Source organism: Bubalus kerabau, chromosome 1 (genome assembly GCF_029407905.1).
Source record: "Bubalus kerabau isolate K-KA32 ecotype Philippines breed swamp buffalo chromosome 1, PCC_UOA_SB_1v2, whole genome shotgun sequence".
Classification (NCBI taxonomy): Eukaryota; Metazoa; Chordata; class Mammalia; order Artiodactyla; family Bovidae; genus Bubalus; species Bubalus kerabau.
This window is the reverse complement of record NC_073624.1, coordinates 150606127-150631901: the sequence shown is the minus strand read 5'-3', so window position 1 is coordinate 150631901 and position 25775 is coordinate 150606127. Positions and strand designations below refer to the sequence as shown.

Below are 25775 nucleotides of genomic sequence, written 5' to 3'. Positions count from 1 at the left end.
CTCTGCCACTTCTAGCTGTGTGACATTCAGCAAATCACTTAACCTCTCTATGCCTCCATTTTCTCATCTGTAAAATGGGAATGTTAAAACTCACCTCTTAGGAAAGTTACAAAGATTAAAAGGATCATTACATGTAAAGCAGGACAGTGTCTGGTGCTGAGAAATGCCATATAAATCCTCTCTGATCCCCAAATAGGTGTTTGGCTATTTCTGTCCTTCCTACATCAAAGCCGCAACAACAGGGTAAACCTTTTGCCAAGAGGGTGCCAACTTCTGAGAAGCTGTAATCCCCACCTGGGTGTTTTGTAAGAACCCGAGTTAAACTTGGTAAGACATTCCCTGGCTGCCCCGAGGAAGCGATTTTAACATCACTGCCTATTGATTTTCCTCTCTCTCTTCCCAACTTGTAGAGAATTTACAATATTATCATCAACAACAAACCAGGCCTCTGGGAGCTCATCCTTCTTGACTCCCCACTTTTATCTCATCAGTTATGGAAATACATGCAAATAAGGAGCTTAAAAAAACACCAGTACAAAACAAATGAATTGTTCCTCAGATGCCAACACACAGAGAATTCACAGATAAACTCCTCTGGATGGAAGACAACGGGGGCTGGAGAGGGGTGCTGGGGCCCCTGGGAGATCTGGACACCCCAAATCCTCCTGGGTGAAGGGCATGCACTGGGGGCCACACACAGCGATGACAAGGCTTGGGGCCCGGGGTAATGAACACCGAAGCGCGAGCACCAGATCACTCCACTTTTCCAAAAATGGACTTCCTTCAAAATGCACAGGAGAGTCTCCTTCTCTGGAAGATCTGCAGGTGGTCAGATGAACCTGAAAGGCCTCTCGCCAACATATTGGTGTGTTTGGTCACTGGTTCCTGCAGAGATAGCCAGCAAGACTGTTATATTGAGAAATACATCCTCTAGCAGGATGGAGGGAGATGAGGGGACAAGAAACCGGGGTGACATAAGGGATTAAATCCAAAGTTCAATGATCACTTCCCTCAGCCTAGGCAGGCCCTACTTAAAGCACTACAAGCGGTGTATTGATCGTACTCAGGAAACTTAGCAATGGGTCCACTTTTATTTTATTTTAGGCCCGAGAGCATCTCTGAGGACACAGCCAGAAGCCCAATCTTATATCAAAAATGGCAAACACATCTGAGCTCACGTTTGATCTCTGATCTGTTGACAGTAAGTGTCTCCAGTGCTATGTTGAGAAGGATTTAGAAGTTTGGGAGAAAAGATACACATCAATCAGTGATGTCCGGCCCTGGTGTGGGGATGGGGTGGAGTTATACCCTTGTTGAGGTATTTGTCATCACATACTGCTCGGCATTATCAATTAATGGGCACAGAGAAGATTCTTTGCAAAACTCTACTCAAATGTTCCCTGGTGGCTCGGACGGTAAAGTGTCTGTCTACAATGCAGGAGACCCAGGTTCAATCCCTGGTTTGGGACGATCCCCTGGAGAAGGAAATGGCAATCCACTCCAGTACTATTGCCTGGAAAATCCCACGGACAGAGGAGCCTGGTAGGCTACAGTCCATGGGGTCGCAAAGAGTCGGACATGACTGAGCGACTTCACTTTCAATTTCACTTTCTCAAATGTTTACAGCACTCCCTTCACACAAGACAGACATGCAGGGACACTGAACAGAGCAGCTGAGCCCCTAGTCTTGCTTTAAGAGATGGTGGTCTCCTGGAAAAGCACTGATTCTGACCCAGCTCCTTTTTATCTTGTCAAGACATATGGGTGAGAGAACAGAACTGCTAAGCTCTAGGCAACAGGCTCAGGTTAGCATCAACATTCAGTTAAAGGAGTTGGCCCAAAGCACATCAGCACCCCCCAGAAAATGCCAAAGTTCAGGGAAACAGCAGAATTTATTACTAGGCTATCAGCTCCCGGGGGGCCGAGTCTCGTTCATCCTTGAATCCTTGGTGCACAGTGAGCCTTCTACAAAATTTGAGAGGAAGAAAAGACAAATAGAAGGGAGGAAAGGAGAGAAAAACGGGGAAAGGATAAGGGAAAGGAAAAGAAACAAGAAGAAATGGGGACACAAGGGAAAGGGGGAGAGGAGGGAAGGAAAGAAAGGAACGCAGTTCAGGAAACCCACGGGCAGGCAGACTATATTTTCCAAAAGTAGCAGCAACTATGTCTCCCCTCACAACTGCCTTTCTACAGTATAACGTTCACACTCATCCACTGAGGTGTGTGGGTCTGTGCTTTCTCCCCTTGAATCCAGGTAGGCTTATGGTTATCGTGGAAGTGCCCCTAAATGTCTTTATGGCTAAGTCATAGAAGGACACAGTGCTTCTGCCTGGGTCTCTTGGGATGCTTGCACTTGCAACCCAGATGCCACGCCCTGGGGAAGCTCAAGTGGCCGTGGCTAGGTCCATGTGGAGAGGAACCCTGGCCCCAGCCCCAACCCCACCTGAGCTTCCAGCTAACAGCCAGCATCTACATGCCAGACGGGTGAGTGTGCCACCTTGAGAGTGGATCCTCCAGCCCCAGGCAAGCTATCCTGGCTGCTGCCACATGGCTGCCGCCTGCCAAAGAAATGATTCTTATTGTTCTAAGTCACTGGGCTTGGGGGTGCTTTGTTCTGTAATAAGAGATCATGGAAACACACCTAACACTCATTTCTTTTTCTGGAAGGGCTACCACATGCTCACCTCTGGCTCCTTCAAATGATCTCCAGGTAGACCAACCTGGTCAGCTGTCTGGACCCTAGTTCTCACCTGATATCAGAGCCTGGGAATTCCTCATGGGGAAGGAGCCAGTCATGCCGAAGACGCTGCTATTGAAGATGGTGGAGGTGCCGCTGAGGATCACCATGCAGATGATGGTGATGGTGAAGAAGCTGTGGGTCCAGGAGGAGGTGTCCACCTTCACCAGCACGGTCATTACCATGAAGATGGCCAGCATGACCGACAGCGAGGCTAGCACGCGGACACGAATCGGAACCCTGAGGCAAGGATACCAGAAGTGGTTAGACACCCCGCCCCCAGGCCTCCCAAGCCGGGTGGGGGTCAGTGACCATTGAGGAAGCAGGTGTGCTCAGTGGCTGAGACCATGCACTCTGCATCAGGAGGCCTGGGTCTGAATCCTGCCTTCCTGGCTCACACGCTGTGTGGCCTCGGATAAGTGACTCTACCACACTGGATTCAGCCTCTGCATCCGGAGAACAGAAAGATCAATCTACCTGAAGGCACGGTGAGGGTCTCCGGAGAGGGGTACATAGAGAAAGGAGGCAGGGTCAGCTCAGGGCACGTGCTCTTGGATGCTGCTTCTTTTCATCTTGCTGTGATGCTCAAGGACAGGAGATGAGAGCTCTCGAGGCAAGACCCCTACTCCTCCCACGGGCTTTGTCTAGTATTTAAACAGAACCACCATTCACTGGCTTCCTTCCCCCAAAACTTAGCAGCGGCAGAGGGAGGAGGCAGAAGGGAAGAAAATCATCGCCGTCATCATCATCACGGCAGACAGTGCTGCATTCATGCCAGGTACTCTTCCAAGAGTTTTCTAAATGCTAATGTGTTGAATTCTTCCACCAGGTCTACAAAATAGGTATTCTTACCTATTCCACAGACACAGATAAGGAAACTGAGGTCAGAGAGGCTAAGCAACTTGCTCAAGGTCACTCAGCTGTGAACCCAGGAGGTCTGCTCCCATCGGTGCTTTCAGAATGCCACTTTACTGCCTCCCTTGACATGAACGAACTATGGTGCTCCAGAACAGGTGGTGAGGACAGGAGGCGGCTCCTGTGATGGTCTCCGCTGTCGTGGGGAGCAGCTGAGGCCAAGCAAGAGCCAGGTCCCTCTAACTCTATTTCTGCATCTAAGCTGTACACTCCTCCCAGCCCCCAACCTGCCCAGACACCACCCTGCAGGGAGAAGCAGGGAAGCTGGGATCTCTGAGAAACTGCATTTTTATTCCAGGGAGAGAACATCATCTGAAGAGGCTGTTTAAATCATCAGATTACACTAAGCTTTAAACCAGATTGGATGTTTAGTTAATTTTCCCGCTAACCAATTGGGAGGGGGCTGAGCGAAAAGGCAGATTAGTTAAACACAAATTTCTTTTGGATAAAAATAAGAAAGACACGAAAGGTAGGAAAGATCTGTACATATGTAAATAGGTGTGAAATGATGAGCATAAAAAGCAAGAAAGGATTTTTTTCAAAGTGCTTTTGTGGTCCCAAGGCTAACCTGAGCTTCCTTCCAATCCTCGGCTGAAGGGAGACCAGGTGCCGCCTCCACTGGGTCAGGGGCAGAAGGAAGCCCGCGGAAGTGAAGGGCGAGTTCAAGGTTGTGGTGTGAGGAGCTGGGATGAGACCCAGGTCTGCTGAGCCCCAGCCCCTGGCTCTCTGCTGAGACGCATCCGCTCTGGTGTGTTCATTCCACAAACACACAGGCGAACCACAGTGTGTCCAACCCTGGGCCGGATGCCCGGGACACAGGGCAGATGAGGGACAGGCATTTTGGTCCAGCACAAAGTGTTCCATCAGCAGGGCCATGGGGCTTCCTGGGCACTTCTGAGAGGCACAAGACCCACCCTGGGCTTCTCATAGGCTTTTTGGAGGCTATCCCTAGGCTTGAGTGTGAGGTATGTCTGAATGGGAGTGCACGTATCTTGTGAGACGAAGTGTGGCACATTCAGGGAACTGAAGTGAACTCTGGCCGCAGGGGACACTGGGAGCAGAGCACGCCGAACAGATACAGGGACCCCTCTGTGGAGGGCCTTGTCCCATGGATAAGTGCCAAGACTCGATCCTCCTGGTGGAGCAGAGAGTGGACGTGCAGGCTTTGTCTCCAGCGTCCCTCCCACCAGAAGCGCTCCTTCCATGCCAAGTCGTCCTGCAGAGGTGGCCGCTCATGGGGTCTCTACCAACCCACCTACAAATGAGTGCACACAGGCCAGTCTGGGGTGGTCAGTGTTCCATACTTCCAGCCACTGGACTGGACTAGGTGTCAGCATGTGACCAAGGCAGGGCCAGTCAGGGAACCCCGGGATCCAAAGGTAGAGAGAAGCTGACTGTCTGCCAAGACTGTGTTGGGGGCTGCTGGTCACTATCTGGCCAGCTGCGTGGAGAGAGGCCACATTTGAGATGAAGCCAAGCAGACACACACAGAGCGCAAGGTTGGTGGATGAGGACATTGGCACTCTCCTAGATCCAGCAATGGAGGCAGGCCTGACTTTAATTTTCCAGGGAAAGAATGAGAAAATCCTTTTTGTGTCTCTTCCGTTTGTCTCCAAGAGTACCAACTGGGCTTCCCTGGTGGCTCAGGGATAAAGAATCGGCCTGCCAACACAGGAGACATGGGTTCAATCCCTGGTTTGGGAAGATACCATATACCACAGAGTAACTAAGCCCCTATACCACAACTATTGAGCCCCTGCTCTGCAACAAGAGAAGCCACCGCAATGAGAAGCCGGTGCACCACAATGACAGAGCAGCCCCTACTCACTGTACCTAGAGAAAAGCCTGAGCAGCAATGAAGATCCAGCATAGCCATAAATAAATAGATAAATCTTAAAAAAAAAAAAAAAAGACTGTCAAAAAACACAAAGAGGCACATGTAGCTGGGAAGCAACATGGTTGGAACTCCACCTCTGTCCTGTGGGTGCCCTGTCCATCTGCCCTCTCCTCTCGCCAGGAGGCAGGCTGCAAGTGACAGGTAATTAGTTCAGTTCAGTTCAGTCGCGTCTGACTCTTTGCGACCCCATGGACTGCAGCACGCCAGGCTTCCCTGTCCATCACCAACTCTCTGAGCTTGCTCAAACTCATGTCCATCAAGTCGGTAATGCCATCCAACCATCTCATCCTCTGTTGTCCCCTTCTCCTCCTGCCTTCAATCTTTCCCAGCATCAGGGCCTTTTCCAATGAGTCAGTTCATCACATCAGGTGGCCAGAGTACTAGAGTTTCAGCTTCAGCATCAGTCCTTCCAATGAATATTCAGGACTGATTTCCTTTAGAATGGACTGGTTTGATCTCCTTGCTGACCAAGGGACCCTCAAGAGTCTTCTCCAACACCACAGTTCAAAAGCATCAATTCTCTGGTGCTCAGCTTTCTTTATGGTCCAACTCTCACATCCATACATGACTACTGGAAAAACCATAGCTTTGACTAGATGGACCTTTGTTGGCAAAGTAATGTCTCTGCTTTTTAATATGCTGTCTAGGTTTTTAACACCTTCCAAGAGCTGCCTTCACCAATGATGGGAAAGTGGGTGGATAAATCCCCTGCCCCCACTCCCCGCCGCCTCGAGTGTGTGCTCCACACTGGCTGTCAGCATTCTGGGGCAGGTCAAGCTTGGTCACCCACCGTGGGAGCTGGCTCGACAAGGCATCCTTTATTGGCTGCCACGCCTTCCTGGTCTCCCCCTTTCTCCTACCATGGTCTCCCGGATGAACTACCTGCACTTGAATCCTTGTTCTAAGGTCCGTTTCTGAGAAACTCCGCATTAAGACACATCTTCCTAGCGTCTGCAGGGCCTTCCACCTGGGTGGGAGTTGGTGGGCAATCAGGTGAGCACTCCAGGGGACCCAGAACATCCCTTTTAAATGCACACCAGATACCCTGAAGACTGGGAGTCAGGCCTTACTCCTGATGCTCGGGGTGATGCTACACATGCGGCCCCTGTCACTCGATGTCCCCCACCTTATCCCAGCAGCGGGAGCTTCCCTGTACACTCAATGTTAAGAGCCACAGGGGCACAGAGCCTGAGTCCAGAGACAGGAGCCCTGAAACTCTGCCACCAGTTCACAGTGTGACCCCAGGGAAACACTCAACCTCGCAGGGCCTTAGTCTCCTCATCCTGAAAAAGAAGAGGTGGGACAAGATAACATTCGCGTCTCTTCCAGTTTATGCTTCTAAATCTGAAAAAATTCAAGTGGAGAGAGAGAGACTGAGGGCAAAAGCCCAAAAGTTTAGCAGTTCCTTGGGGCAAGAAGCAGGCACAGCAGAAGTGGGAAGCCCCACAGGGACAGGACCCTGCCCTGTTCTCACCCGTGGGGCTGGCCCAGGGCCTGGCACCCACAGACTGACCAGCAAGGAGCCTAGCAGAGCACGCTGGGCCTCAAGCTCTCTTTTAGTCCCTGCTTTTTGACCCCCTCAGTGTGGTGGGGAGACAGCTAGAAACAGCAGCAGTGATCTCAGCCAGCCTTGGGAATGGCCTCAGCATCTCGCCACCTCCTCGTGGAAGCAACACAGAAAAAGTCCACCCCAGGAATGATGTGGCCATCTCGGAAACTTTCCTGTGTCTTCACAACAAAGTAGATAATTGCTTGAACAGGACAGCGGCTTTGGAGAGAGCTGGGGGACTTCTTAGCCAGGCAGGGGCGGTGCAGAGTGGGAGGTGAGGAGGTAAACACTAAATGCATAATAAAAGCAACGCAGGTCCCAACTCTCCCTTATGCATCCTGCCCCTCACCTACACAGGTCTCCCCCTTCTAATTATCAGCTGCAGGGCCCATTCTCAGCAGGAGCATCCCTGCAGGGGCTCCAAGCCCTCAGGGATCTTGCCCAGGGCTGTTTTCAATGCTAGTAAGCTTTCTGAAATGTGCCCTGTGCAAGCCCACCCCGCATCCACTAACAAGGGCATGCTGCCTGACTCTCTGCTCCTTCCACCTGGACGGTGGCCCAGGGGCTGGGGACACTGTGGGGGCTGAGGCAAAGTCTAGACAAGCGCAGCCTGGGGTTGGTGGCTCTGCTCTGGGACAGGGGCTGTCTGAGGTGAGAGCTCCAGTCCCGGGACTGTGTGGCAGGCACACTGATGTGACATTCTTGGAGAGGATCACCAGCTGTACCCAGGCTGCCAGCTCCACCCCCCCTCCCCTTGCTTGTGAGCGCTCAGGACCCCAGGGGACTGATTTCTTCATAAGTCTCCAAAATGTAAATCCTCCTCATAAGTATTTATGATGCTACAGATTTTACATAATAAAACACTTGGTGATTATGGATGAGCCAGTTAAAGAAAGCCAGGGTTCTCCAGGAGGGAAGAAAAGGGGACATTTCAATCTCACACATTAAATAAAAAACAGCTTAGCTCCAAACCATCTTCCGACAGTCCAGAAACAGACAAGAGGCTGGAACGTTCCCCACAGTGCTCTCACCCGCTCCTGCAGCTGGGAAAGGGCCAAGGCAGGCCCTGGGGTGGACCAGACCCTTCTGGAGGATGCCCTGTAATGCTGAGCTCCCAGAGCCAGCTCCCAGCCATACTCAGCAGGGCAGCTACCCGGACGACCCACAGTCCCCACTGCAGACAGATCCAGACCTTCTTCACCACTTCTTTCCCTCCAGCATCTTGAAGCCAGGGCAGAAATGGGCTCTCACTTACAAGGTCTGAGATGTGTCTCTGGGTGCAGGGAGGGGGCAGGCAAAGCTAGAGAGCTAGGAGACAGGAGGCCCAGAGGTTCCAAGTCCAGATGTGAGGGGAGAAGGGTCCCAGTTCCAGTCCTGCCTCAACCTCTTAATGATTGCATGACCTTGGGCAGGTCACCCTGTCAGCCTGTTTTCCCATCAATAAAACAGGGGAATAGGTCTGCTGCTCTAGGCCACTGCCAGGATTAAAGGAGAGAATGCTGCCAAGGACTGAGTGCTCAGACTGCTAACTGTGAGGATTAGAGACGATTCACCCTGGGCCCTGAGGCTGAACCTGCCCTGCCACTGCTGACCCCAGGTCCTAGCCGGTTGCTGCCTGCTGGGCCTCACGACCTCAGAGGGGGCAGTGCTGGGTAAGATGTCAGCTCAGGCTACCCCTTCCTGGCCCTGTGGGCCTAGGCACACATCTCCTGACTTCCACTTTGCACAGAGGATCATGAGAGGGGCCTGGAAAGGGGAGAGGGCAGTGAGAGGCCAAGGGACTACCCACTGCCATGGCTCGGTCACCTCTTCCTCATCATCCTACTCTTACATGCCATCCTTTTCTCATACCTTCTCTTCTGAGTTGCTGTCAGGAACCCAGCTCTCCCCTTAGGGTCCCCACTCAGCCCTACTCCTGGCAAGGGTCCCTGGAGGCTGTGTTAACCCCTGCTGGGACACTGATCATAGCCCTGTGTGCTGGGCAGGTGCAAGGAGGCAGGCGGGGCGGGGGGCAGCTGGCATTCAGCCCCTAGGCTGCCTGAGACCATCCTCCCTCTCACTTGTCCAGCTTGCACTTTGGTTTTAAGAGGCACGCAAATTCATTGACATTCCTTCCATTGAAAGATGGAGTCTATGTCCCCTTGAAACTGAGTAAGCTTGGTGACTGTCTTGGCAGAAAGGACAGTATGTCACTGCAGAGAGCAGGGTACCAAAACCAAGCAGCTTCTGCCTTGCTCTCTAGGACCAGCTGCTCTTCAGTTACAATATGAAAAGTCCTACTACCTGAGGCCAACCTACAGGAGACCAAGGGGAGGGACAGAGAAAGAGCTGTCCCGCGTGAGAGACGGCCAGCCAGAGCCGCCAGCTGAGCCTGCGGACTCCCAGGACCGCGAGAAACACCGATTACTGTCAGTGTTTTTAGCTTCTCTGTTTTGGGATCATTTTTATGCAACAATAGATCATTGGAATAACCTCATAACACGTTTGGAGAGACTGATCTGTTCAGGCTTAGCACACCTGAGGCACTTGTGCTGCCCTCTCTCCTCATGGACTCAGAACAGACATCACTAATCAATCACAGCGCACTCCCTGAGGCCAAACCTGCTTTAGAATCCTGTTTGAGCAGGGATCCGAGGAGTCACTTACAAACTGAGCAGAGTTGGGTAAAACAAGCTTGCCACCAGGGACCAAAGGTTTCAGTAGGCTGTGCCTGAGAGATCCCCAGGTTTCTGAACCATCACATAGCCACCATTATCAGACAATGATTGCTTAGGAGAAACAGGGGCAAAGTAACTCAGGCTGTTACCCCATAAACCTAAATGGAGAAGGGATGGCACCAGTCACACAGTGGGTTTCAAGGGTTGTCTTCTAAACCATTCTTTCTTCCACAGTGAATCCCACCCTTCACGGATGCAGTGTGAAGTCACCCCGTAATCCCCTTGTGAGTGCTCGACTCATGAACTGCTGTTACCAGCTCTGCAATGGGCACAGGTGGCCCTTTTCCATATAGAAGAGCCGGGCTGGTGAGCTGACAGGCTAACTTCCAGCTCGGACTTTTTTTTTTTTTTGGCCACTCCATGGCATGTAGGATCTCAGTTCCCCAGACCAGGGATGGAACCTGTGCCCCCTGCTGTGGAACTGTGGAGTCCCAACCACTGGACTGCCAGGGAAGTCCCCAGGCTCCTAACTTCCTTCTGCTCTCAGAAAGGCTTGGAAGACCAGCCTCCACAAGCTTCGCTCCCTGGGCCCCGCCCATCCATGGTGTCCCTGCAGCCCAGGCAGCTGTAACAGGCAGCTGACCCCACTGCCCCAGGACTGGGCATTCTGTGGGCAGGGCCCCAGGTAACCCATCTGCCTCTTAGTCTTTGTGAAGGAGTCTGAACTGCTTGCCTCCTACTTTGGTGGCCACAGTTCAGACAGCTGTGGACCACGGGAGAGAGGATAAGCTGCAGGAGAAGGTCGGGGGCCTGGGAGAGGGAGGAGAGCGGCCTACCTGTTGACAAGTAGGAAGTTCAGCGCGAGGCACAGCACAGAAGGCACAGTGGAGGCGACGGCCAGGTAGCTCTCAAAGTAGTTCTGCAAGCAGAGAAGAGAGGGGGTCGCTGAGGGCACTTGGGATGCAGGGGAGGGGCCCCATCCAAGAGCAGCGTCGGGGATCCTCTTGGTGGTGCTCCTCCCTGTAATCTTCAGACACCTACGAGTGATGGCTAAGTCCCCCCTGAGACACCATGGTCTCGTCCATCTCTAACCTAAGACCACTCACTCGGTCACTTGACAGACACCAGCTTGAGCTGTGCTAAGTGATGGGGACATAAGGAAGGGTAGGACATTGTCCCTGCCCAAATGTTCTGCAGTCCATGCTCCCATCCATCGCACCTATTCCCACCCCTCATGGATGAGGCAATGGAGACAGGACTCGATGTATGTTTACAAAAAAAATAATAAAAAATTTTGTCCTCTCAGTCATCTTTTCTCATTGTCAAATTTTGGAGTTATCCAAGTGGGTTAGTTATGATTCATTCACGGTCTCACATTCTTGCAACCAAGTGAGTACTCTTAGCAATACACAGGGCCCTGATCCCTGCAGAGAAACTCTGTTCTGACTGTGGATTTGCTCCTTCAATAGAGCTGTACCCCAAGATCACAGTCATTTTGGGAAGTGGCTTCTAAACTGGCCACGATGAGCAAAAGGGGCATTTTCCTGGAAGTGGCTCAACAGTAGTGTAGACAAAGAGTGCATGAGACCACAGACAGGATGAGGAATTTCTGAGTATGATGTGCTGGAACTTACAACTGAAGAAGCTAAGTAGCAACTGTATGCATTTTTCAAAACTCAGGGGACTGTCCACTGATTAGGGTGGCTTTAACTGAGTATACCTTATCCTTCAATATACCCGTCGAACAAAAAACCAAAACATTGGAATGGGATGATACATATTGGCTTTGGTGCTTTTATGTCAAATCGTGAACCCCAGATCAGTAATGACGATGGGGTCTGTCAATTACAAACTGGCGCTTGCCATTGGCACTTGCCATCTACCTCTGTAAGAATTAAATCATGTGCTGCTGCAGCTGCTGATTTTCAACACCCCCTGAAAGGTGTTCAGGGTGGAGAGAAAAAATGAGGAACTCTGTGCTCAGGGGACTGGCAGAACAGGTTTTATGAGCCCAGTTCTTGTATCTCCTCCTATGTGGAAAAGCACTAAAATCCTTCATGGTGATGACTGCTCCTCGTGACTAGCAGAAATCTGCAAAAACTATGTTGACTGCATGTACTCTCCCTTTACCAAAATCACATAGGTACTGACCTTCCCTGCCTCTTTGGAGCCGTTTCTCAGAGCTATCTGAGGTGCTGTCTCCTGAACTATAGTCCTCACTTGGCCCCACATAAAATTTAACTTGCAACTCTCACGCTGTGCATTTTTTAAGCTGACAGTTCTGAGCCATGAAAACCACGTACATGAATGAAGCATACTGTGTGCAAGCACAAGGGCTTTATACAAATGATATTCTTTACCCGCAGAAATAAAAATGTGAGGACTCTGGAAAGCTTACAACACTGAACTTAACTGGGGAAATATTTTGAGTACAAATGTGCCAAGTGCAAAGAACAATGTGTGCAAAAATCTTGCCAATGCACAAAGAGCCCCAGTAATAGGGATCTCTACAGAATTTAAGACAGCTTCTTCCCTGTTAAGAACAGGGTGTCCCATGGAGAGTGTAAGATATAGTGTGAGGTTTTTTAATGTCTCAAAACACCATAGGAAGAGCTGTCAGAATTCTATGGGGTTTTTTTGTGATTGTTGTCATTGTCAAAGCTGTGGTAGGGGCCATGCGTTCTAAGGGAGTTCCAGGTAGGGGAGTGGGATGAGGGGCCTGAGTCCTGGAGAGAACAGGAATGAATAAGGGTTTGGGGAAAAGATGCCAGAGGAGGTGGGATTTGTGTCAGCTCTTAAAACGGAGGGGGAGCTCTTTCCTTTCTGGGAGATTCTGGTTGCAATGTGGAGGCCAAGAAAGAAAGATGTCATAATGGGCCCCTTTTAGTTTGAAGCACAGACCGTTGCCATGGTCCCTTTTTAAGCCTGCGGAGTGCTTTGTGGTCTTTGAAATCTGCACCCTGAATATAAGGTGGTGGTGGCCTTGCAATTAAAATGATAATCACAGCTAGTGCAGTCCATCAACCATGAGCCTCAGAAATAGCCTTCCTTCTTTGAGGAGCTACCTCATTGTTCCTGCCCTGATGGGCTCAGTAGAGCCTGGACTGGTCCGAGGCACTCAGTCAATTACATCTTGACACCGTGGCTGGGCGTACGTGAGGCCAGGCAGGCGCTGGGCGGGCAGAAGCAATGGAAAAAGGCCTCAAGAAAAAGATGGCTGCAGGTGGGGGCCAGGATGGCCCCAAATCTGAGCTCCAGATGACAGCTTTCCATCAGTGGCTGTTCATTCTGTGACAAGTCTATGAAGCCATTACGTGGAATGCAGAAGCTCTTTGTTTTTTCAAGCAGGCTCAGGTTCCCTGAACATTTTAGGAATGGGGATTTTCTAGGTTATTGTTCTGGCTTGTTGATATTTAAGCAGAAAAAATTCCTTTTAGTGTTGGAAAGCTTTTAAAATACTGACAAGTGGATAAGGCTAGGACTCTCTTTCTGCTGATTGAGCCCATTTCTCTGCCTTACAAACAGCATGTTGGGGGGCGGGGTGGGGGGTAGGCGATGAGGCAGGAAAGAATGGACTTGACCATGTGCCATCTTTCTACTGGATCAGATCAGGAAGCTGTGGTTGGTGATTTAAGTGGACTCAGCACATCCCAAAGAGCTTTGTTTTTTTCTTTTTTTCCCACACTTAATTCCTGATACAAACATGTGGTGGTTTTTACTTAATTAATTGTTGCTTTTGCCTCTAAGTGGAGTTCTAACAAAATGAGGTGTGGTGGGCAGGTTCTTAGGATGTCCCCCATGATCTCGGCCTCCTGTGTTCATGCCCTTGAATCCTCCCCTCTTCTGAGTGTGGCTGGGACCTGTCTGGACTTGCTCCTAACCAAGAGGACATGGCAATGGTGAAGGGTATGCATGAGTGCGTGGATGGGATTATGTCGCATGAGACGGTGGCACCCATCTTGCTGGGCTCCTTTATTCCTCCCGTGATGGCCTGGGATAGGCTGGTGGCCAGGCTGAGGAATCCCAAGTGGCAAAGACTGCAGGTGACCCCTAGTCGCTGACAGTGGTTTCTGACCAACGCCCAGCAAGAAACTGAAGCTCTCAATCCAACGACTGCAGGAACTGAGTTCTGCTAACAACCCAAGTAAGCTGAAACTGATCCTTCTCCAGTCGAGTCTCCAGTAAGACTGCAGCCCTGGCCAACCCCTTACTGCAGCCGTGTGAGACCTTGAGAGGAGGACTGGGATAGGTATGCCCAGACCCCTGGTCTACAGATACTGTGAAATAATAAACATGTGCTGTCGTAAGCCACTAAGTTTGTAGTATTTTGTTCCATAGCAATAGATTCCTAATTAGTGAGGGTGTGGGATAGCCAAGTTCCGAGTAACTGGGGTTTTTCTAAATGCTGCCGCCTCCCTATAGCTATTTAAATTCAGTTCCTGATGAAAGCAGAGACAGCTGACCATGATTTCATTCAACTTCTTGCCAGACATGAGGATTGATGTGCCCGCCCACGAGGGGAACAAAGGTTATGCTGGCTGACCACATCAGTCCCCCAAGCCTTTCCTCTCCAAATGCTTTGCTGAAATTCAGATCATTTTTGCAAGCAGCATGCACTGATTTCAAGAAACTGGACTTGGCTTATGCGCCACCCCAGGTCTGCTCGTCTTACCTCTCCCTCAGGCCATTTGCTTCTCTTTTGGTCCCACACAGTCATGAAGCCACGGCCACTGCTGCCACCAGCAGGGGAGCCAGCTGCCAAGGAGAGACCCCTGCACCTGTGCACTCCCCAGGGTGCGCCTGCAGAGGCTCTTGCTCCCTGGGTGGCTGTGGGAGGGGCCAGGCGACCCTCTCAGAAGGGTGGAGGAAGCCCCACCCACAAGGTAGGTTTCAACCAATGAGAGGCGGGAGACGGGAAGGAGACTAGAGACACACTGCTGGCCATTTCTCCTCCGGCCTAACATCTGTTCTGAAACGTGGTGGCTCCACGTGGCTCCTCAGGAGACACCCCATGTGCCTGAGGAAGCAGCTGTGTTTTAGTCACAAAGCCGTGGCCAGTGCAGTGATACCATAGCCTGTATCTGCTCCCCTCCATCCCTGCCTCACTTCCCTTTTCCTCACTCGTACTTCCCTAGGACAGCACTCCCCAACAGAGTATGGCACATAAGATGCAGCCTCAGGCTCCTTTCTAAGAAACATCTAACCGCAAAGGCCCTATGTTCAATTCTCGACTCTACACACTGCAGACTCGCAGCTGGTGCTCCCTGGGTTCGTCTCATTTGTTTCCAAGGCCTGTTGAGGTTACCTTCCCCTATTTTACTCAAGGAAATATGAAGACAGCTGAACACTGGTTCAAACACACTGCAGTCAGAATGGTAAACAGCACTGCCCCCTCCAAAGCAATCTGAAATCTCCATTCTATAGGGTGATTTTTGAGTAATGCAATGCTTGGAGATAATTTGTGTCATATAGTTCACCTCCACTTGGGACTGATTCCTTAGAGCTCCCTCAAAAGGCTCCGTTATTTGTCCCACCAGGTGCCTGGCAACAAGGTTGCAGCCTCCACCTCCAGAGATGAGCCCAAAGGCCCCAAGGACTCCGGCAACAGAGGAGTGGGACAATGAGAAGACCACCCCTCCAGGGCACTGGCACTGGGCCCCTCCTATGACAGCGGAGGCTGTGTGCTGCACAACCCCAGGGGCAACGGTCATGTGGGCGGTGATATGAACGGAGCTCCTCAGAGTTGTGCAACATGGCAGCCCTGTTTACACAGCTCATGGAAAACCAGGGGGTCAGTTTGGGCCTGATGTAATTGCAGGTGGGAGACCCAGAGGCTGGTAACCCATAGCCCCGAGCCCAGCTGAGTGACCACTTCCATCTGGATCAGCATCCCTTCATGTTCTACCCACTCCCTGGTTCACTGAAGATGTGGCAAGCCCCTGTGTACCCAACATTAGGCTGGTGGCTTGGCATATAAAATAGAAGAGATAGGGTGTCTGATGCCCTTAGGAAGCATGTAGTTGGGTACAATCCCACAGCTGTAGAACAATGGATCCAAGGGGTGGGGAGGGAAGGGGGGAGTTTAGGGGGACTTCCCATAGGAGGCCATCTTGGACTGCAGCCTGAAAGATGGGGGGAGTTTGCCAGACAGATATGGGAAGGGGGTGGGTGTGGTAGAAAGAGAAATGGCATTCCAAGAGGCAGAAGAACACATGCCAAGACAGGAATGGACACTTCTTCGCCACTTAGGACTCTAACCCCGGCTCATTTGTCGGAACAGACTACCCTGAGGCTTCCCTCAGTATCCACAGGAATCTACCAAGCTGAGGCAGGAAGGCACGAGTGGTCCATTCAATCCACAGGGCAGAGAGGCAGGAGTGCAGCCAGGGCACCCGCCCCTCCCCCCGGGGGTGCTAAGGAGAGAGGGCAGCCCCACCACTCTGAATTCTCCAACCCAAGGTGAGGTAAGTCCAGCTCTGAGGAACAGGAAGAAAACTTCTGCTCCTTGAAGGTCTAATTGAATACCCTTGCCCTCCAGTATCTTCCCTGCACTCTGCAATTACCTCGAGCCTGGCCTCTGGCAAAGGTAACATCAAAAGTCCTCTTTGGCACCTGCCAGGTAACCCAATGGGCTTCCCTAATGGCTCAGTTGGCAAAGAATCCGCATGTAATGAAGGAGACTGCTGGTTCGATTACTGGGTCAGCAAGACCCCCTGGAGAAGGGAAAGGCTGCCTACTCCAGTATTCTGGCCTGGAGAATTCCATGGACCATATAGTCCATGAGGTCACAGAGGCGGACACGACTTTCACTTTCAGGTGACCCAGTGGACACGGAGGCCCTGCAGAGCACCAGGTTATTGACATTTGAACAAAACTGCTTTCACGTGACCTGCACAGGTGCCAGTCCATTTGCTCTTAATTCAGCCTGTAAGAGCAAGTCAGAGCTGGGATTGCTCCCATTTTACAGATAAGAAGCTTGAGGCTAACAGGTGGACGAACTGCACAGAGGTGCACACTTGGGGAGTGAGGCGGCAGGACACAGGGAGGGGGATGGGAGATCATTACCATCACTTCTAAAATCCAAGAGCCATGTAGCCGGGGCTGCCTGCCTCACAGTTGCACCAACCCAAAGACCATCGCTGGGATTGCAGCATGCCACTGGATGCCCCAGAGGCTGGGACTGGCAGTGCCCATGGCTTCCCAGCAGTGAGCAGGGCCCGGCCCGCGGGTCAAAGATGTCATCAGGGTGACCTCTTCCCTCTGCCCCAGCCAGCAAATGACAGGCTTGATTTTTCCCCTCTGCTTGCTAACTATCTCTTTTCCTTAAACCCCACCATCCATTCCCTTGGGCATTTCCTCAGGCCTATGGATCTGAATAGCATCAAAAAGGAAGAAAAAAAAAAGATTAAGAGAAAAGCCCTCACTTCTGTCAGCCACCAAAATGGATGGACACGGTCTGCTGATAAGAACAGACCATGTGAAGGAGGACATTATAGTTGGGAAGCACCGGGCAGGCTTCCAGCTTCTCTCCTGACCATGCAAACCCCAGCAGAACGCCCCAGGACAGGTGGGGGTGGGGATCAAAAGCCAGACTGTGGACAGAGCCACCAGGGGCACACCAGGGGGTCAGCGACCTCCAGGTGCCAGGGCGGTGTGGAGCTGCCCTGTGGTCAGGGTGCGAGGCATCGATCCACTTGTGATGGAGATGAGGAAACCCGTTTTTATCTGTGACACTCTGGCCCAGCTTGTGAACACCAGGAACGGGGAGAGATGCTCTAAAAACACAATCTAAAACTCCACCCGAGACAGCTGGCCAGATGTGAGGCCCATTTTACGATGGGAACATTTCCTCTCCTCCGCCATGCTGAGAGGCTCCGTGCTAAGCATCTCTTCTGGAAGAATTTAATTCTGAGCTCGGAGTCCAGGTAAAGAGGTTTCTTCGGGCAGGGAGGCCCCAAAATGAGCCTGTTTATCTCTGGCAGGCTCTGGGTAAGCCTCCTCTCCCCCGAAAGCCATTAGGGCACTTTGAAATAAGTGCGGCAAATTAGTCACGAGCTGCGGCCGACTAGCTTGGGCCGGCCACCCAGTGGCTTCTGAGAGGCAGCTTTGCGTGGCCCCCACCTCAACAGCGTGGCAGAGGCAGCTGGGCTCCTGCGGGGCGAGAAAAAGCGATTCAAGCCTGGGGGTGGCAGCTTGAGGCAGCAAAGCATTACCTGGATCACAGGGGCATGAAATTAGCAGCAGTGAGCAGGCTAGAGCCAAGAATAGCTTGCCGTTGCAAACTTGCTGCCTTTGGACAGTGCAGAGCCGAGCTCTGTGTCCGGGATCTTGCTGGGGAGGCAATCCCACCCCAGCATTGGGTGGGGCTCCTTGGCAGGCCAAGAATGGAGCAGAGGGCTGGTATCCCCATGAAGATTCTGGAGGTGTTCTGTCTGTGGGTTCTAAGGCCCCTGTTTGGGGCATTGGCCTCAGAAAGCTAAGGGGTTTGTGGCCCAAGGCCTGGATGAAGAGGGAGGGCTGGCTGGGCAGGGTGGGAGGGGCAGTGCCTGTTTTTAAGGTCAGACAGGTGAGGGAAACAGAAGCCCAAATCCACCTAGGTGTGATAGGGTACCAGGGACCCAAGGGCACAGCAAAGCTGGGGTCAAGACAGGTGAGGTCCAGAAAGATGACCCAGCCACTCAGAGGAAAGAAGTCCCCATGAGACCTTTGCACCCTGTTCTCACATCGGCCCTGATGCTTGGCCTGAGCTGGCCTCAAGGCTGACAGTCTCCAGGCCCAGACTCCCTGGGGTTACTATCGCTCTTGCTCTTTTACAGCTTAGAAGGCCTTCCCAGACTGCGATCTTTTCTCACAGCTCCTTTGGAATTCCTGCCAGCGGATAATAAGCAAAGTTCCTGAGGTTTTCTGGAAGGGGCCTCTCTGCCCTTCCTCCCCTCTGTGTAAAGCCCTCTGGGGCAAGAAGGTGCCCCTCCTCCACCAGAGCCGGCATCTGGGAGACTCCTCCACGAAGCCTCAGCATCCTCGTCTGCATTTTCTCTCTCCTGCGCTGCTGCTCCCTCCTCCTCTTCTGCCTAACATGCCCACTCAGGTCTCCTTTGGGCTATGAAAAAAACCACCTCTTTGACTTCACTACCAGGCCCCAGGTCCCCAGCTACCAGGCCCCTCCTTCCTTTCACTCCAAGCTCCCTAAAAGAGCAGCCTCTGCCCTCAGTATGAACTCCTTATCACTCCTGGATGGCTCTACAGAAAGACTCCTTCGAAGGGTCCCCTTTGCAGTCCACCCACCTCCAAGCCCTCTTCTCAGCCCTCGGGCTCCTGACACACATGCCACCCCTATAATGGGCTGAAAAGTGTCCCCCTCCCCAAATTCACAGCAACCCAGAATCTCAGGGTTTCCTTTGTGGGTCAGCTGGGAAACAATCTGCCTACAATGCAGGAGACCTGGGTTCGATCCCTGGGTTGGAAGATCCCCTGGAGAAGGGTAAGGCTACCCACTCCAGTATTCTGGCCTAGAGAATTCCATGGACTGTATAGTCCATGGGGCTGGTAAAACTGAGCGATTTTCACTTTCACAGAACCTCAGAGGTGACCTGATTTAGAAACAGGGTCTTATAGAAATATAATTAGTTAAGATGAGGTTATACGGGATAAGAGTGAGCCCTAAATCTAAGGACCAGCGTCCTTCCAAGAAGGAGAGGGCACCCGGACAGACACACAGGGAGGGTGCCCAGGGAACGCAGAGGCCGAGACCAGAGTAGTGCCGCCATAGGCCAGGGAAGTTCAAGGCTGACTGGGAGTCCTGAAACCTGGAAGAGGCGAGATTCTTCCTAGAGTCTTTGTCGGGGGGAGGGGGCAGGGAGAGGGGCAGCATGGTCCTGCTGACCCTTAATTTTGACTTTTAGCCTCTAGAACCCTGAGGATGAAACTCCTGCTGTTCCACGCTGCCTGGGTCGTGAGGCAGCCACAGGAACAGGAACCCACAACCTGGACTCGTGGGCCACCTCCCTGCCCCCCTTGGCAACCCAGTGTCCTGCTCTCTCTGCCACTGGAGGGGCCTTGTTGGTTTCCTCCCTCCTGCGCTACAGCCCTGCCCAGGAGTTCCCCGGCCGCGACAGCCCCACACGTGCATCAGTTTCTGCCTCCAGAACACTATCCACTGCCAGCCGGCCATGCTACCTGAGCCCAAGCTCCACCCTCTCCAACCAAAGACCCTCAAGGCAAGCCCCCCTCCGAAGACCCTCAAGGCAAGCCCCCCCCAAAGACCCTCAAGGCAAGCCCCTCTCCAAAGGCCCAGGGTTCTTCCTCCTTTCTGTGTTTTCCTGTCGAAGTTTGCTTGGTTCCCCTTTCATTCTCACCCCCGCTCCATCATTTGCTGGTCCCCATATCCCCAACAGCTGACTGGGGCTCATGCTCACTCCACCAGATCTCAGCTCCACCCATGTCTTTGCTCACTCCTTCTGCCCACACCTCCTCACCCCCAATCCAAGCCCATTTGTCCTATGTTTGTCTGCCTTGCAGGGTCCAGCAGCTGTGGACTCTTCCCCATGCAGCCTGGCCTTCTGGCCCCTCCTTGGACCTCCTCACGCACTGTCTCCTCCCTTTTGACCCTTTTTAAGCTCAAGTTTGGTTATATGATGGCACATCAGGGTGAAGAAGGATAATGGGTGGTCTCATGTAGCAGGCTGAAGAGGGGTGTTTATTTCAGATGGTACTAGGGAGCTATGGATGGAGAAGGCAATGGCACCCCACTCCAGTACTCTTGCCTGGAAAATCCCATGGAAGGAGGAGCCTGGTAGGCTGCAGTCCATGGGGTCGCAAAGAGTCCGACATGACTGAGCAACTTCAGTTTCACTTTTCACTTTCATGCATTGGAGAAGGAAATGGCAACCCACTCCAGTGTTCTTGCCTGGAGAAGCCCAGGGACGGGGGAGCCTGGTGGGCTGCCGTCTATGGGGTCACACAGAGTTGGACACGACTGAAGTGATTTAGCAGCAGCAGCAGCAGCAGGAAGCTATGGAAGGCCTCTGAACAGCAAAACCATATGGTCAGTGCTAGGTCTAGAGGGTCACCTGGCAGGAGGTGGTGGAATGAATGGAGGGGCAGAAGCTGGTGGCAGGGGCTATGCATGTATCCACTCATTCATTCACTCAAGAAATGTTAAAGGCAATCAATCTTTCAGAGCCCACTCAGTTATGCAACAGGTAATGGCCAAGCACCTTCCATTTGCCCAGCATATGCTAGAGGCTGGGGTACTCTAGTGAGGGAGAAAAAAAAAATGAGCAAACTAGCTTTTTAAAAGACAGGAAATTGTAACAAATGCAATGAAAAGAAAAACCAAGTAAGGAGATAAAACAGGGCCTAATGTGGAGACTTAAATGGGCGAGGGTAGTGAGACGGTAACATGTGAACAGAGACCCAAGGATAAGCTTGTGAAAGGTGAGGGGATGAATGAGGTTGGTGTGTTCAAACAACTGAAAAACCAGGGTGATTCTGGAATCCAGGGAGTGAGGGAGAGAGGGGGGACCAAGCTGGCTGAGGCCAGAGTTTGGATGTGAGGTTCTAAACCCTTGAGAAATCTGGTACCAGCACCCACTCACCAAGCCCCCACCATGCAGAGCTATTTCAAGTGTTCTTCATGTACTTAATCCCCCAACATTGCAGATAAGGACACTGAGGCTCAGAGAGGTCAGGTACTTGTCCAAAGCCACATAGCTCAGACCCAGTCCTTTGTCCCTTTACCTGGCCTCTCTATTTTGTCTTAAAGAAACCACTTCTGCAGCCTCCATGGAGAACTGATGGCAGGGGACACCCTGGGAGCCAGCGAGGCTGAGGCCGTGGAGGGAAGAACTGGAGGGATTAAGACGTTTCAGAGGTAGACTTGACAGGACTTGCTGAAAGGCTGACTGTGGGGGTAGAAGGACAGAGGAAGACAAAGGGTAACCCCTCAGTTTCAGGCTTGAGCAACTCGACTGGGCAGGGAAGGACGTCTGCTCCAGTGTATTCTGTGCAAAACTGACCCCATGGTGAGAGTCCAGCCCCTGAATGAGGGACCATGGCATCTAATCCTGCGAGGGTCTTCCACCCGTGCCCTCTCCCCATGAGTCCAGCACAGACAGGCCCTCTACAAACACTTATCCATCAACTCCTCACTCTGCTCGTCTTTCTGAGCCCAGTAGTGATTCAGAGGGGATTTAGTTCAAGTTCCTGCTTTCATGGAACTGATGTTCTGGTCAAGGAGACAGTTGGCAAACGCATAAGAAAATAAACAGACAATATGTCAGGCAGTGGTAAGTGTTATAAAGAGAAATCAAGTCAGTTAGGCACCTCTATAACAGATCTCAGAACACTTGTAGGGGGAGAACCACAGAGAGCGGCCAGTCCTGGGGTTGGCAAGAGATTGGCCTGGGGTCAAATCTGTCCAGCTTCCTTTTATGGGAAATACTGAAAAAGTCATGCTTGTTTGTTTATGGATTATCCACAGTGGCTTTCACTCTACAAGGGCAGAGCCAAGTAGCTGCCACAGAGATCCCGTGGCCCAAAAAGCCTAAAACATTTACCATCTAGCCCTTCGCAAAAAAAGTTTGCCAGCCTCAATCTAGTTTCTTAAGGAAACAAGAGCCCTAAGTCACTCAGCAAATTCGAAAAAGAGTCAGAAACAACCCAGCCTTCCTGAACCCCAGGTCCTTCCACCAGGCAGGGTGAGCAAAGTAAATGGCAACATCACTTCTGCCAACCTTCCACTCTGCTCCCCGCCCCCCTTCACCTTCACCTGGTCCCTGACCAGGGGCAAGCAGGCCTTGGATCTTCACCCTTTATGTGCTACCTACACACCCTCATTCCAAAATTCCTGCCTGGAAGATCCCATGGACGGAGGAGCCTGGCAGGCTACAGTCCATGGGGTGGCAAGAGTGGGACATGACTTCGTGACTAATCCACCACCACCAAACACCCTCAGGCTAGAACCTTAGTCAGCAGGGAAATGGCTCAGAAACAGACAGGACAAAAAGTCAGAGAAACTGGAAGCCTACAAGTCCATGCACAACGTCCACGGGCTGAGAGCTGATTCGTGGCTTGGCCCCTGATGTTGCTTGGCCAGCCTGTCCTTCCTCTTCTGCTGCCTGACCATGTGGCCAGGGCGAGGAGGAAGAGGCCTTCCCAGGAAACTCCCCACCTACCCTCAGTTTCTGCAGCTGTCAGAGGGCTGACGTGCATCGGCCCCCAGGGCTGACCGCTGAGGGCAGGGACCAGGCCCTGTGGCATGTCTGTAACGTGGAGGTGGTGTGGCAGTGCTCTAGACTCTCTGTAGAAGGAAACCCAGGAGAACCACCAGGACGAGGGAGTCCTGAGCAGCCTAGGCTGCAATTCCTCACCCAACATGACCTCTCCTCTACAGGGAGGCTGTTTCTCTTTTTGAGGTCCATGTGGGCAGAATCCTTAGGCTGCTACACACCTCAGATGTGTGTACACACAAGTGCATGCACAGACAGGACTCCCAAGAGGACCACCCCCCAGTCCTTGCCACCACATGCCCCTCCCAGATGATGGCCCTGTAACAAAGGCGCCCACAAAGACTACAGTCTGTTTCTGCTCTCTGGATCCTCGGGATGATTAATCACATTAAGGAGACTCAAAGCCCTTGAATTTGTCAAGGAAATCGCCTCTAGATTCTAAGGACAAGAGAGGGAAGGAATAAAACCGAAGGCAGAGGGGGAGCGATCAATAGCTTGGGAGGGCCAGGATGCAGGGTGCCGGTGTAGAGAGGGGCCCTGAGCACACAGGGAGAAGACAAAAAGAGAAGTCGAGGCCATCGAAGGCACGACTGACAGCATCTCAGGCTGGCTTTTTCTCTCCCTCTGCAGGACACAGCAAGAGCTAAAAACAGGAGAAAAAGCCATCACAGGGTATTTACTGGGAACGGCATGCTGGCTGGGTCTGCAGTTAGAATCAGAGGGTGGACAAGGGAATAAAAAAAAAATGACTCACTTTGGTTCTAATTTTAAAAAATGGTTTAGAGCAGCCATCCATGTTTGCCCAGGCTGTTGGACAGTGCGGGGGGAGGGACCTGCCCTCTGCCTGGCAACCACTCGCCCATGCCCTGTGCAGGAAGCCTGGAGCCCCCTCCCATTCTGCCTGACCCCCAGACTGCCCCCACTGTCTCCTTTTCTGGGATGACAGGGCTCAGGCAAAATCCTGCCTTAATATGCTTTCAAAGGGTGAGGAAGGGTACTTCACTCACTTGGCATCATTCTTCAGCATTCTGCTATTAAAAAATAGACTCCCAAATGGAATTGGGGCATCTTTTCCAATCAAAGAGATGTGAGTTGCACTAGGAGTGGACTGCAGGAGGGCCACAATCTATCTACATCCAGAAAGGCGTAAGCTTCTCAAGGAACAGCATGTGGCACAGAGGAGACCTGGATGCACTCCCCTGGCTATGTTAGGAGCACCTGGCCCGCTGGGAGAAGCAGCCAGCAGGGCGGAGCCTGAGAATCTGAGTGTCTGCCGAAGTGCCCCAGGAAATCTAAGGCAGCCACAGGTACCCCTGGGTTATAGTCCCTACCCTTGTCTTCACAGCCCTATGGCATCAGCATGTCATTTACCGCTTCACTTTCCTTCCCTCTGGGCAAAATGCATCCTTATGGCTGACTGTGAGGTCACAGGCAAACAGGTGAAGGCTTTTCAAATAACGGGTTGCAACCCACTAATGGATATGAAATCCACTTAACAGGTCAGGACCAAAATTTTATTTCATTTTCTCTTTGGCTGCCTTCTCTCCTGTTCCTGAGGATGAGTCATCTGTGGGCTTGCCTGGGACCCCTCCACTGCACTCTGAGCCCAGGCCTTGTCTGCTTGTGGACCTCACTCAGCTCTGCTTCCTCACTTTCCTCAGCACCCATGGTCCCCTCTCCACTGGCCCACTCACACAAGAATACAAACTGCCTGCCATTTCCCCTGTATTAAAAACAAAACAAACCCAGAAAAATCCATACCCTCCTGACCACACGTCCCCCTGTAACTCCCGCTCCAAACCTCCAGAAGGAGACAGTTACAGAGCAGAACAGCCAGAGGTGCTTCCCAGGTGTGCAGTCTCCCCAGCTCCCCCCACCCCCTCCCTCACAGCCCAGGTCCAGCTTCTGCGCCTCCCCCACGACACTGCTCCCCCGGCCCATCATGTGCTTGTACCAAAGGTTAAATCCCAAAGCACACTCTCCATCTTCAGCCTGGGTGGCTCATAAGCCATTTATAAAATCAGCCCTATGATCACTTGCTCCTCTTTGAAAACTACAGTCAGAGATCTTCTTTTAAAAGTGTAGACGATGCTTCATGAAACGCTGTTTCCATTACAGACACGTAGGTTCTGCCAGGTGAAATGTGCACCGGGGTCAAAAGCAGTCTGAAAACATCTGGAAACGAGGCAGGAGGTGGATGGGCGCCCCCCCTTCCCCCACCCCCGCCCCGGGTAAAGTGATAGGGGATTCATTCCCTGAGGACTGAAACACCAAGACAGGGCAGGACAATCAAGGGAGGAGGCTGGGCCCTACCCAGACCACATATTTCTTATTCTTGAAGTCAGGGTACCTTCCTGACCACACAGGCACAGAAAGGCTCCTTGGAGGTCTAAAGGGGAGTGATATCTACTGATGCTAAGCTACCCACAACTTTTTCGATAGAGTCCATCTTGGCTAAGAGCTGAGGGCACACACATGTGATGATCCTGAGATATACCAAATATGGACTGAAAGTGAAAGTGAAGTCGCTCAGTTGTGTCTGATTTTTTGCGACTCTTTGCATGGACAGTAGCCTGCACCAGGCTCCTCCATCCACGGGATTTTCTAGGCAAGAGTACTGGAGTGAGTTGCCATTTCCTTCTCCAGGGAATCTTCCGAACCTAGGGATCGAACCCAGGTCTCTCGCATTGTAGACAGACGCTTTGCTGTCTGAGCCACCAGAGAAGCCCAAAGATGGACTGTGAACCAGGCAAACCAAAATGATTGGCCAAAGGAAACCCAGAAGAAATGC

At 52.0% G+C, this 25775-nt stretch overlaps 1 protein-coding gene across 1 annotated transcript in view; it reads right to left on the bottom strand.

Moving 5' to 3' along the window:
- SLC29A3 (solute carrier family 29 member 3) overlaps nucleotides 1–25775 on the bottom strand; it is a 45284-nt gene that overhangs the window by 8084 nt on the left and 11425 nt on the right. Inside the window, exons 3-4 of the mRNA XM_055535138.1 lie at nucleotides 10592–10674; nucleotides 2751–2977 (exon numbers count right to left, since the gene is read on the bottom strand). Coding sequence (XP_055391113.1) covers nucleotides 2751–2977; nucleotides 10592–10674 — 310 coding nt within the window. The remainder of the gene's footprint in view (nucleotides 1–2750; nucleotides 2978–10591; nucleotides 10675–25775) is intronic.